The sequence below is a fragment of the Mangifera indica genome, chromosome 4 (assembly GCF_011075055.1).
Source record: "Mangifera indica cultivar Alphonso chromosome 4, CATAS_Mindica_2.1, whole genome shotgun sequence".
Classification (NCBI taxonomy): domain Eukaryota; kingdom Viridiplantae; phylum Streptophyta; class Magnoliopsida; order Sapindales; family Anacardiaceae; genus Mangifera; species Mangifera indica.
The window spans coordinates 14,087,740-14,099,426 of record NC_058140.1 but is presented as its reverse complement, the minus strand read 5'-3'; the positions used below and the strand labels follow the sequence as shown (position 1 = coordinate 14,099,426).

The 11,687-nt window shown below is 31.8% G+C and overlaps 2 protein-coding genes and 1 non-coding gene across 6 annotated transcripts; 2 read left to right on the top strand and 1 right to left on the bottom strand.

The window, feature by feature from the left end:
- Positions 1 to 2,142: 2,142 nt before the first annotated feature.
- Positions 2,143 to 3,544, bottom strand: LOC123213463 (probable LRR receptor-like serine/threonine-protein kinase IRK). The gene has a single exon (XM_044632898.1). The coding sequence runs from the start codon at positions 3,468 to 3,470 to the stop codon at positions 2,310 to 2,312; it is 1,161 nt and encodes a 386-aa protein (XP_044488833.1). The 5' UTR covers positions 3,471 to 3,544; the 3' UTR covers positions 2,143 to 2,309.
- Positions 3,545 to 6,287: 2,743 nt separating this feature from the next.
- Positions 6,288 to 10,878, top strand: LOC123212849 (cyclase-like protein 2). 4 transcript variants are annotated; one of them, XR_006501624.1, is made up of 7 exons: positions 6,288 to 6,786; positions 6,872 to 6,916; positions 7,369 to 7,441; positions 7,867 to 7,964; positions 9,154 to 9,219; positions 10,344 to 10,482; positions 10,664 to 10,878. XR_006501624.1 is itself a non-coding variant. In XM_044632069.1 (7 exons), exons 1-6 carry the CDS (start codon positions 6,390 to 6,392, stop codon positions 10,467 to 10,469), a joined length of 810 nt encoding a protein of 269 aa, XP_044488004.1. In that variant the 5' UTR covers positions 6,290 to 6,389; the 3' UTR covers positions 10,470 to 10,482; positions 10,664 to 10,878. The 4 variants fall into 4 exon arrangements, 2 of the variants coding, with proteins under 2 accessions (XP_044488004.1, XP_044488003.1); XR_006501623.1 differs by having other exon boundaries at positions 6,289 to 6,786; positions 10,660 to 10,878; XM_044632069.1 differs by having other exon boundaries at positions 6,290 to 6,786; positions 9,154 to 9,224.
- A 652-nt stretch (positions 10,879 to 11,530) lies between these two features.
- On the top strand, positions 11,531 to 11,603 carry TRNAK-CUU. The gene has a single exon. It is a non-coding gene; the product is annotated as a tRNA-Lys (tRNA).
- The last annotated feature ends 84 nt before the right edge of the window (positions 11,604 to 11,687 follow it).

The following is an 11,687-nucleotide window of genomic DNA, read 5'->3' as shown; positions in this document are numbered from 1 at the left end:
GTCATATTAATTAAAAATAAATTTATTTTTATCTCAAAAAATTAATAAATAATAATATAATTATAATAAAATCAAGATTACCTTGGTAATCTTTAAATACCTAAGGTGAAAGTGGTAATCAGATTACCACCTATATTACTTGTCACGTCAGCATTGGTAATAGAAGATTACTGTAATCTTTTATTACTGACAAATCAAACAAGAGAATAAAAGATAGATTATTAAGATAATCTTAAAAAATTGGAACCAAACGACTCTTAAGGTTTTCTTTTGAAGCCAAGTTCTTCTATAGAAACTTTCTCTCTAATCTTTGTATTTATTTTGTTAAAGTATTATTTTAGATTTACTAATATTATCAGTATAGATATAAGTTTTCAAACAATGAGTCAAACAATATTAAAAAATCATTTTGCAACTAATTTTTTTGTTTATATTTATTTCACATTATTGTAGTGAATCTATTATTGAAACTTCATTACTACATTTATAACCTATTTTTCACAAAACTTTAATTTATATATATCAGTTGACGAGGAGAAATATCATCAACAACACATATTGTAGTAGAAAAAAGTAAAATTATATTGGATATTAAATTATCTAACTTTATGCAAATAAGATTCGTATAAATCTAGATATGGTAACGAGTCATCCAAAGTCATATTAGACTAATTTTGATATAACATTTCATATCTAACTAAGAGTCATTTCGTGCTTAGATCAGCCAGTGGGCTACTCTAACCACTTTTTTTTTTAATTTATTTTACTTTTTTTTCCATATAAGCCATTTTTTTTTTTCCATTTACGCCATAATTTAATGGTGAATGAGCCTACTCCGTTTTCCTGTTTAGGGCACACGAGTCGGTTAGGTTAGGCAAGATCACGTGCAATTTTAGGTGTCAATTTGGAGACTTACCTTGTTTTCAGAGCACAGTCAATACCGACTTGCCGACAGCTGATATACAGAGGGCTCTTTAGTGGGGTATCTTAGACTTCTGAAATCAATATTTTCCGCTCGCTGTGGAGGACAGCTCCGCCTGCATTTATTTATATTCCTGCTACCCTATCATGTGCCGCTGCCGCCATCTTCAGCTCCAAAACTGTTCATATTGAGAAAATGCCCAAAGCAATGTAAACAAGGATTGCCATTCAAGAGGAGAAAACTCGGTTCCTCACTACAGTCCTCCTTTTCGATCCGATGCTTCCCATTCTATAAGCGGTGGTTCTTGTCATACTTTTGCTTTTTTTTTTAACATTTTTTACCTCCTTGGTTGGCTGTCCCCGTTTTTCTTAATTGGCGAGCTTAAGTTGTTTTCCTCTCTGGAGACGTGATTTTTAATGAACTTTACTTACCGAAAATTAAAAAATTGGAAACAAGGATTTAAAAAAAAAAAGTATAAGCTACTTTGAAAAGAGATATTTTTTAGTGGGCTCGAACTTTGATGTTATCACCATTCCGTGATCTTCTTATTAAAGGGCTCAATTTTAATTGAGTGAAACTCGTCTAAATTATTTAAATTTAAATTTAATTTAATATTATAATTAAATAATAAATAATTAAAATAATATTATTTTAATATATACCAAAACAAAACTAATTTTATTCTTATTATAACAGAACTAGTTTTTAAACCCAACAGAAATCGAACCCTATTAGCAGGGGTTTGAATTTATGCTTCCTGGTTTGTCGTTTCAAGGGAGTAGTACTTGGAATTTGTGGCACGTACTCTTAAAATGGTGAGTGAAGAGGAAAAATCATAAACTTGTACCGACAAATCCGACAGCACAGGATCCTGTGCTGTCTTTTTCTTTGAAACTACCATGTCTTTTTAAAATTAAAATCTTAACTTGTTCATATAAATCTCGTTAATTGTTGAAATTAACAACTTCTGAACTAAACCCAGCATGTATATGGCTGGTTACTGCAACATTTTAAGCATCATGCTCTCATCATAGCTCATACAAATGAAATAAATCAATCTGATAATAGCTTTCCCTGACATAATCAGTTCCTACTCCTAGAAGAATCCAAGGCAAATCATTAATCTAACACAAAGAAAACGACACCCCTTTGCGCTCTCCTCTGTCGTTTTTTGAGAATACTATTTTCCATTCAGCTTCCAAAAACGACAAAGCTTCAAGTTGAAGGAATCGCATCATCAAACGACTAATTTAATCACTCTTAATCGAATTATACATAATTTTACAACTTCCTGTGTCTCATTTTCTTATGATAAAACTTTCTTTACAAATTATTTTTCCTTTTTTTTTTAGGAACACAAGAATTAATGTTAACTGAGATTCTGACTCTAAGGCCTCAGTTTTCCACCATAAGCTTGTTTACACAGAGAGTAAGATTTCTGAGAAGGATTACACAGCTGAGAAGAACCTGGACATCCCTGGAGACAATTATCCCCCAAGCTACCGGATATTTCCATCTCACCGGAGAAGAACCCTGTTGGCGGTTTTCCGATCAAGAAATTCCCATCCAGGAACAGTCTCCTCAGGGACTTCTTTTGACTGTATTGCATTGGGATGCTGCCGCGTAAGCGGTTGTATCGCATTGACAGAGACGACAAAAGCGGATAATCGGCCAAATTTACAGGCAAGTACCCTTCGATTTTGTTGAACCCGAGATCAATCGCCACTAAGTCGCTGCTACCTTTCAAAGGCTTCGAGATCTCCAAGCCTGTCAAGTTGTTATTCGCCAAGTTCACCTGTTGAATAGATGGTAGAAGGAAGAACCAAGATTGAAGTGTCCCGGTGAATGAATTTTCACTAAGTTCAACTACTTCGAGTAAAGACAAACCGTCAAAGGATGATTTTGAGATAACCCCGGATAAAGAATTGTTCTTCAGAGCAAGTTCCAGAAGATTGAAAGGTAGTTTTGGCAATGAACCAGTGAGTTTGTTGTAACTCAGATCGAGTCTTCTCAAACTCGACATCAAATATGTTCCTTTCGGGAGAAACCCGGATAGAGAATTATGTGAAAGATCTAAAGCGTCAAGCGTTTTGAGCTTGGTTATGGAATCAGGAACGGAACCGGAGAAGGAGTTGGATCGGAGAGTTAAGGTCTGAAGATTGGAAAGAGAGGAGATTGAAGATGGAATTGGACCGTAGAGATTGTTGTCAGCGAGGTCAAGAATAAGGAGTTGAGTGAGCTGAGAAATAAGCGGGGTGAGTTGGCCAGAGTAGCTGGCGGGATCGAGAGTGAGTTGGGTGACACGAGTGGAATCGGGAGAGCAGGTGATGCCGCAAATGAAGTGGGTGCGGCGGGGGAGAGCACATGGATCCGTGGAGAAGTCCCAGGAGGCTAAGCAGGACCATGGAGGGATTGAAGTTGGCTTGATGGCGGTCTTGAAGGCTTTCAAAGCTGAGATGTCTTGTGGGGAAGTGATGGCCAAAGCTGAAAAGAACCGAAGAAGAAGAAGCAGAAAGGAGAGAGAGTTAAAGATGGAAGATGTTTGCATTTTGATTTGATTTTTTGAGGTTTTGAAAGTTTGCTTGGGGTTTCATTGGTTTTGTTAGGAGTGAAGTGGAGTGGGGAGAGTTTTGGGCTTGGGGATTTTATTTATTTATTTATGTAATAATAGTGTTATTTGTCAAATTTTTGTATATAAATAATAATATATTAAATAGTTATTATTTATAATATTTAATTATTTAATTATATAATTAAATAGTTAAAAATTAAAAATAAAATAAAATAATAATATTTAATTATTTAATTAAATAATTAAATATTAAAAATAAGATAATATTTAATTATATAATAATATATTATTATTTATATATAAAATTTATTTATTTATTTAAGGGCATGTAACTATCTCTGCTTCAAGGATTGATGAAAAAAAAAAAGGAATTTTCATCATTTATTTTTATTTTTTACTTTTTATTTATACAACTATGTCACATATCTTAATTATATCAAAAACAATATTACTATATGATAATATTTTAATATATAATTTAAGTATATAAATAATAAATTATTTTATAATTAAATAATTTTAAATTAAATATAAAAATAATATTTAATTTATTATAATATATTATTTATATATTTAAATTATATAAAATATATAGATAGGTATAATATTGCCTATTTCCACTAGCACACTTCCTTCTCGCATGATGTTATGTAGACTAAGAAACGGAGCTAAAATTTTTGGCCCATCTCCAATAAGTTATCAGGCCTACAAGAAACAAATTAGTACACGTTAATGCCACATAGCCCATTCCACCGTTATGACACGCGTACAATTTTAGTACTTGCAAGCTGACCTCCTAGAAGCCTATTGCTTTAGAGTGAATAACATTTTCCCCCCCAAATGTTTGGTCCAAAGATACTTTTTCACCTTTTGATGATATAAATAATATTTTTTTAATCCAAATTTAACACCATTAATAAAATTAACTGATAAAATTATTATTTTGCTTTTTACATGATAGTAGGAGACAAAGTCATTGAATATTTTATTATTTCTTCTCTTTAACTTCATTTCGACTTAATCTTTTATTTCGTGACTGTTTATCATTCGATATCTTTACAAATTGTGAGATTATTGGGAACTTTGCTTTGATCTATTACTTGTATCACTAACAACTAGCGATATATGTGATTTTTTTACAATTTCAATCAATACCTAATCTTATTTAATTTTCACAAATTGTTATTAATATTGTTCTTTACCATTATAAACATAGACAACCACCATGGCTGCTCAGATTATAAGTGGTGATCAACTACAACAATAAAGAAAACAATGGCTTTAAGTTAATTATATTTATGTGACTAAATTTTCAGGATGTGTCAATATGGGTGATTCTTATAAGTTATTCATTTAGGAATAATTGTTATTTGGTAACATTTGAAAAGCCAACCACCATGGGAGGTTACAAAATTCCCTTAAACCTAAGAGTAGGGTGAATTTTATTTTCCCACCAAACGTTTCACCCAAAAACAAAGTTTCACATACTTTTTTCACTTAAAACTTAGTAGAAAATCTACAATAAAAAGAAAAATTATCATTTCATTTAAAAAATTAAAAAATGACCCACAATGTCTCTTCAAATTCTCTCTCCTCTCGGTCCTCCATCTATTGTTACAACGACTTTGTTGATGTCATTGTGACATACAATAATTTCTATATATGTATTTTGATTTAACACCTCTCATATCGATAAATTTTTTGAATTTTATTAATGAAAGAGATAAAACCTTATATCACACTTAGCTCGAGACCAATCAAGAATCCGTAAGGAGTTCCAAAATTTGTCTACATTATTAATCACATTTATATTATTAGGTGGATTTTGCCTTAGATTGAGATTTTAATACGAAAATAATTTAGCCTTAAATAATAATTTAAGATGCAATATTTAATATAGCTCATAAAATGACTCCTAGACCAACACAAACTTATCAACTTGAACAAATGTTAAAATATATTAATATCCTATCAAAACAAGAATCATTTTTATTAGGGGTTTGCATAGTCTGATTTAATACAGTTTGACAAAATTTTCAAATTAAATTGAAAAAAATAGTTTGAAAAATTTTTAAACCAAAGCAAATTAAAAAAATATAGTTTGGTCTAGTTTGAATTACGATTTGAACTATAGTTATCAATATCCTAAAATATATGATACATATTATTTATAATACGATATAGATAAAAAACGATATATATTATAAAGTGTATTAAATTAATATGATACAGTAAACGTCTTATACGATACTATATATATTACTAATAAGATTTAATACACTTTTTTAGAGAAAAAGATAGTGTATTAGGAGTATATATGAAAAATTTTAAAATATTAAGGGTGTTGGTGATATTTTCTTAAATAATAATGTGTCAATTTAATATTTTATTATTTTAATTTTTAAAAGGTGTATCATACAATATGATGCATGATATTGTAAATAAGATTTTTGATACATAATATGACATATGATTTAACTACCATAGTTTGAATCTTTTAAAATTATTCATTTATAAATATAACATAATATATATGTGTAAAATAAATATAATATATATATATATACATATAAAAAAAATAACAAAATAAATATGAAATGACAAATTGTATACCTAATTACTTATTAAAAAATTTTATCAAACATAATTATATATATGCATTTTAAAAAAATATGGTTACGGTTTAATTCAGTTTAAAAATCATCCAACCCGTAATTCAAACTGAAAAAATAGTTTTAAAAAATTCTAACCTAATTCAAACTATTTTAAAAATCAGAACAAATTAAACTATAATTTTTAAACCATTTGATTCGATACTTGCCTCTAATTTTTATTTTATATGAATCCTTTCTGTGTCTCCTTTGTCAACGCTTGCACAACCGTAAACTCTGAATCATGGCTAAAACCACTTCGTTTCTGCTGCTTTTTCTCACTTCAATTACACTCACTGTCGCAGCAAACACCGCCTATCCGTCAATCCCCGGCGTTGACAACGACGATTGCGCTCTATCCGGCGAACTAAAGCCGGTCCGAAGAGAGATTTACGGTGAAGGCCAAATCTATGATATCAGCCATCGTTATACGGAAGACATGCCGTCTTGGGACAAGATGGAGGGGCTCGGACAGTTCTTATGGCTTCCTGCTAGCATTAAGAACGGCTCGCTCGCTAACAACTCAGAGATGAAGCTCCCGACGCACACTGGAACTCACGTGGATGCCCCTGGTCACGTGTTCGATCATTATTTTGATGCCGGCTTCGACGTTGATACTCTTGACTTGCACGTGTTGAACGGTGATTAATTAGTTGCTGGTTTAACACTGTGTTTTGTGATTTTAATTTTTTATTACTATGTGTTTGATTGGAGTATTGTGTGTAGGGCCTGCGCTGTTAGTTGACGTTCCAAGAGATAAGAACATAACAGGTATGATGTTTGTTGCTTCTTTCTGCAATTTTAGAAACAAAGTTTGTTATGCTTTTCTTGTTGAAGGCTTTTTTCAGCCATTGAAAACGTTAATTGGTTAGTTAACTTAGTTTCAGTGACAAAGTTCAAATAAGTTTTCTTTTAATACGGCCTTATTTTTTGTGCTTATATGCCTAAATAATTTATATTTACCCTGTTGCATAACATATTTTTAAGCTGTTAAAATTTAAATATATACATTCCCTGTCCAAACTAACTTTGCAACCAATGAGAAATGATGTGATTAGAGCAGTGTAATTTTAAAACAAATGAAGTAAATTAACTAGATGATGTGGTAACTATGCATCAATGCTCTATAAGTTTGCATAGTGACTCTGTATGTGTAAAGTTGCTCTCTGATAAATGATAAGCTTATTTCATGTTCAATCTATAAACAAATCTATTTTTTACAGCTGAAGTAATGGAGTCCTTACATATTCCGAAGGGAGTACGCCGTGTGCTTTTTAGGACGTTAAATACGGACAGGTAAAATTTATATCAATAAAATTTCCATTTATTGTGGACCATGTTAATGTTTTAGTTTTTAGTTTTGAGTTGGTATTTTACTTGATACACTTACATATGTTAATTAGGTCCCTAATACTTGCTTGAAAGGATTTTCTTACACGCATGACACAAATTTGCTGCTTCTAATAAAGAAACTTGCTTGACTCTGTTTATTTATTTTTCTTTATTCTCTGTCAACTGTGTTGTCTTGAAATGATTATAATTCTTTTGTTAACCAATAAGAGGTCTGCCAATATCATATGATCTTACAAAGGTTTTGCCTGAACCTGATACTGTTCATTTAAATTTTTTCAAGGAGTGTAAAATATTGCTAAATCAGAAGAATAGTTCCAATGCAAAGAAATTATATGTGAATTGTGAAGTAATGTTTAGTTCAATCTCAGGAAGCTCATGTTTAAAAAGGAGTTTGACACAAGCTATGTTGGATTTATGAAGGATGGAGCAAAATGGTTGGTGGAAAACACTGACATCAAGCTTGTTGGTGAGATATAGATTATCTTCAATAGTTTGCAACTATATTTTTAGGAACACCTTCATATGCATTTTTATGCTGTTCCAGTGAATTGGAAACTGCATTAAAAACCACTCTTGTCTTTTATATATGATTATGTATTATGTGTTGATTTCTTAACCAAAGTTGTTTTCAACTATATTCTTACATACATGTGATTATTTTCTTTTTTAAAAAAAAAAAGAATATGTGAAACCGTTGTAGGGCTCTGAAGGCTTAACTTCATGATCAATAAATCTCTCATTCTCCTCTCTTCTCTGGGGCAACATCCAATAGGTGTGTCAAACTGATAAAAAGAGTTAGGAACAACTACTCAACCTTAGGCATCAAAATCCATTAGGAGTCATTACAGCAATTCTATTCGTTTTTTCTGTTAAGTCAGTCAGGTGATCAACTCTATGGTGTCATAAGTGTACGGAGTTGGTTGTACTAACCATGCATTGCCAAATTACTGTTTAAATTCTTATTCATTTTAATTAATAATGACAGCATTATTCGATTTACTAACACCTGCCTTCTCTTTGATATCGAGATGTCAATTGTATCATGGTCTGATTTAGTTTGGCATGACTCCAGTCCCTTCCGTAGCATCTGTTTGTACCATTATGTTAGAAATTACATAACTTATGGTTTTTGTTGTGAGTTAACAAAAAATCTCAAGATTTTTAAAGATGTTCTATTTTGGTTGTCTATCCTAATTTTTTGTATTTAACAAGCTTTGACTTGTTCTACTAGGAAGGCATGTGAGTGAGTGGATTATTTTGTAATTAAATATCTAGCGGAAAAGGTTTATAATTTTGGAAAATCATGGCCATGGCTACTATCTTATTTTTCTTTTTACTCACAAACCTCTTCATCTTCTAGAGATGTGAAGTTGAATCCTTGACGACTTAGTTGTGACTTGTTATTCATATGCAATTTTGTTACTTCTCATGTTTAGCACTTTCGGCTTCTACTTTTCAATTTAGTACTAATTCAGATTACTATTACACTAATGGAATTATGATAAATAAGACATTACGTAGATGTGTTTCACGCTGATTTTCCTTTATGATTTTTTGCTAACCCTTTAAATTTATTCTAAAGTGCAACTATATCTGTCTATAGCATGCATTATTGGAATTACAAGACTCTAGAAATTTGTTATGGTGAATTGTAGGTATTGACTACCTATCTGTTGCTGCCTATGACAATCTACTTCCAGCTCACTATGTCTTCCTAGAGGGTAGGGTAAGAGAATCACTTTTGATGCTATAGACTTCCTTCTATTACATTTTTTTAGACATTTTGCTGTTCATATTTTATACTGTTTTTGTATCTCATTCAAATTATTTATATTTATAAGCAGTATTTTTAGACTCGGACCAGAGATTGACGCAAAGAAGGGGTTAGTTTGGGTTGACCATATTAAAAATAATATTTAAAACAATTTTACCTATTTAATTATTCGATATTAAATCAAGATTAAATTTAACCAATAATGAATTTGGCCTGATGGTCAAGTGCTCGTCTTCATCTCCCAACAATGGAAATTTTTTGCAAAAAAAAAATCTTTTAATGAAAGTAGGTTAAATAAAAAATCGGTCTAGTGGTAAGTCACTCACTCTTTCATGGGCTCAAACTCAGGTTTTAGTCCTCCAAAATATTCTAATTTTTTAACTGACATTCTCATGACAATGCCAATGTATAGGTCTGACTGGGGTAACCCAGCGGTCAAACTGTGAATCGGGATGGTTTCAGTGGTTCGACTGCAGTTCACCCCTGTCCAATTGTTGTTTCGGTTTTGGTCTCAGTTGGACCAGCCCATCCGATTTGGTTTTTCAATCATTGTTTATAAGATATAGTAGTTATTGTGGCCCTTGAATTTGCCATTGTCGTTGTACTATCATAAAATGTTAATTTTTTTGCACTAAACTATAGCATGCCTAACTTGTGGTGTACTATGGTTGGATTTATTTAGCCATGAATTACATATGTTGCTTTCATTTTGGTTAATTTGACTAATTTCATGCTGACAATCTTGGATAAACTTTGTTATGGTTAAACTTGGTAAGAATGTGTATTTGGTAGGACAACTTTCAACTTAGATTTCTAAAGACCCTAGAAAATTTTTTAAATATATGATTGAAAATGAATTCTTTTGCCATCCCAGAAGTGGGCAAAGTGCATTCACAATCATGAGAGAACACTGTTGCTGATACCACTTCCATATATGGTTTCCACTTTTCACTATTTCCATATTATGATTATTCTATGATTTGAAGTTAATGTTTGACAGCCACTTGCTGGACTCGGAAAAACTAGTCTTAACATTCATCAATCACCAATATTGCTAGTCTTCTTCTTCAGGAAATCATTCTCGTGGAAGGCCTTAAACTTGATGGTGTGCCAGCAGGAATATATTCAGTCCACTGCTTACACCTAAGATTGCTTGGTGCAGAGGGATCACCAATCAGATGCATTCTCATTAAATAATAATCTTTTCCAGGTGAGATTTCAAGCATTGAGTTTCATCAAAAACTTTATTACGACTGTTATCTGGAATTACTTTTACATTTTACGACTGTAAAATCTTGTTTTTAACTGTTTGCTTCACCTTTATACGATGTTCATTGTGTTTGGAATGGGAATAATTAAAAATGAGTTTTTAATTCAATTGTGGCAGGAAGAATGACAGGGTGTGGAGGAGTTGGATGGAATAAGTCGTGTGAAAAATGGTTTCAGGATTGAGTGTAGATTATCCTTTCCTATAAATATATGCAGAAAGGTTTACTATAAACAACTTGTCAAACTTATTGGACATGACTCTTAAGATTGTTGTAGGTGGCTTTACTGTGGTCATTGGTACATTAATAATTTATTGACTGTTTTACCTTTATCCTAATATCTGGGAAAATGTTTTGTTAAAACTTGATTTTTATTACAGTAAGGTCAACTTCTAATTGCCTTAGGAATTTATTCTTTTTCTTATATTTTGTGAAACAAGGGGCATAAGCCATACATAAAACAACACAAACAAGAGCCTAAGAATATGAAGAGTTAAGGCGGTGCAGAACAAGTTTTTTGGAGCCATTTCAATATTTAAGTTAGGTTGAGGTCTTTTAATGGAGAAGAGTGAAAGGAATGTTAAATATTTAACAATTAAATATGAATGGTCCGAGGAGAGTAAAAGGAACTTAAAGTTTTACATGTTAAAACGTCTATATGGAAAGTATGAAAAATCTTAGCATAAAAATAGAAGGGAAACTCACCTTTCACTGCACCAGTCAATGTCTGGCTGTGGTATTATTATATACTAGCCTATGAGACTGAAAAATATCCGATCTGTTTTCAAGTATTGTATATCTTTTATTAGAGGGGCTTTGGAAACCTAATTTTAGACAGTTTAAAGAGGGTAAAAGAGGGGATTTTAATTATTTTCCTGGAGGAAATGATCATTTTGAAGGGGAAACAATAATTTGAAGTGGATAAAATGCTTTCAGGGAGATGTATGGTATTTGTAAAAGTATTTATATGAAGCTTATTGTCAGCAAGAAGCCCGTCTAGCTCAGTCGGTAGAGCGCAAGGCTCTTAACCTTGTGGTCGTGGGTTCGAGCCCCACGGTGGGCGTAGGAACTTTTTGAATTTGTTGTCTACTGCTAATTTTTGCCTGCGAAGAAAAAGTTGTGATTCTTTACTGAATCAACCAAAATA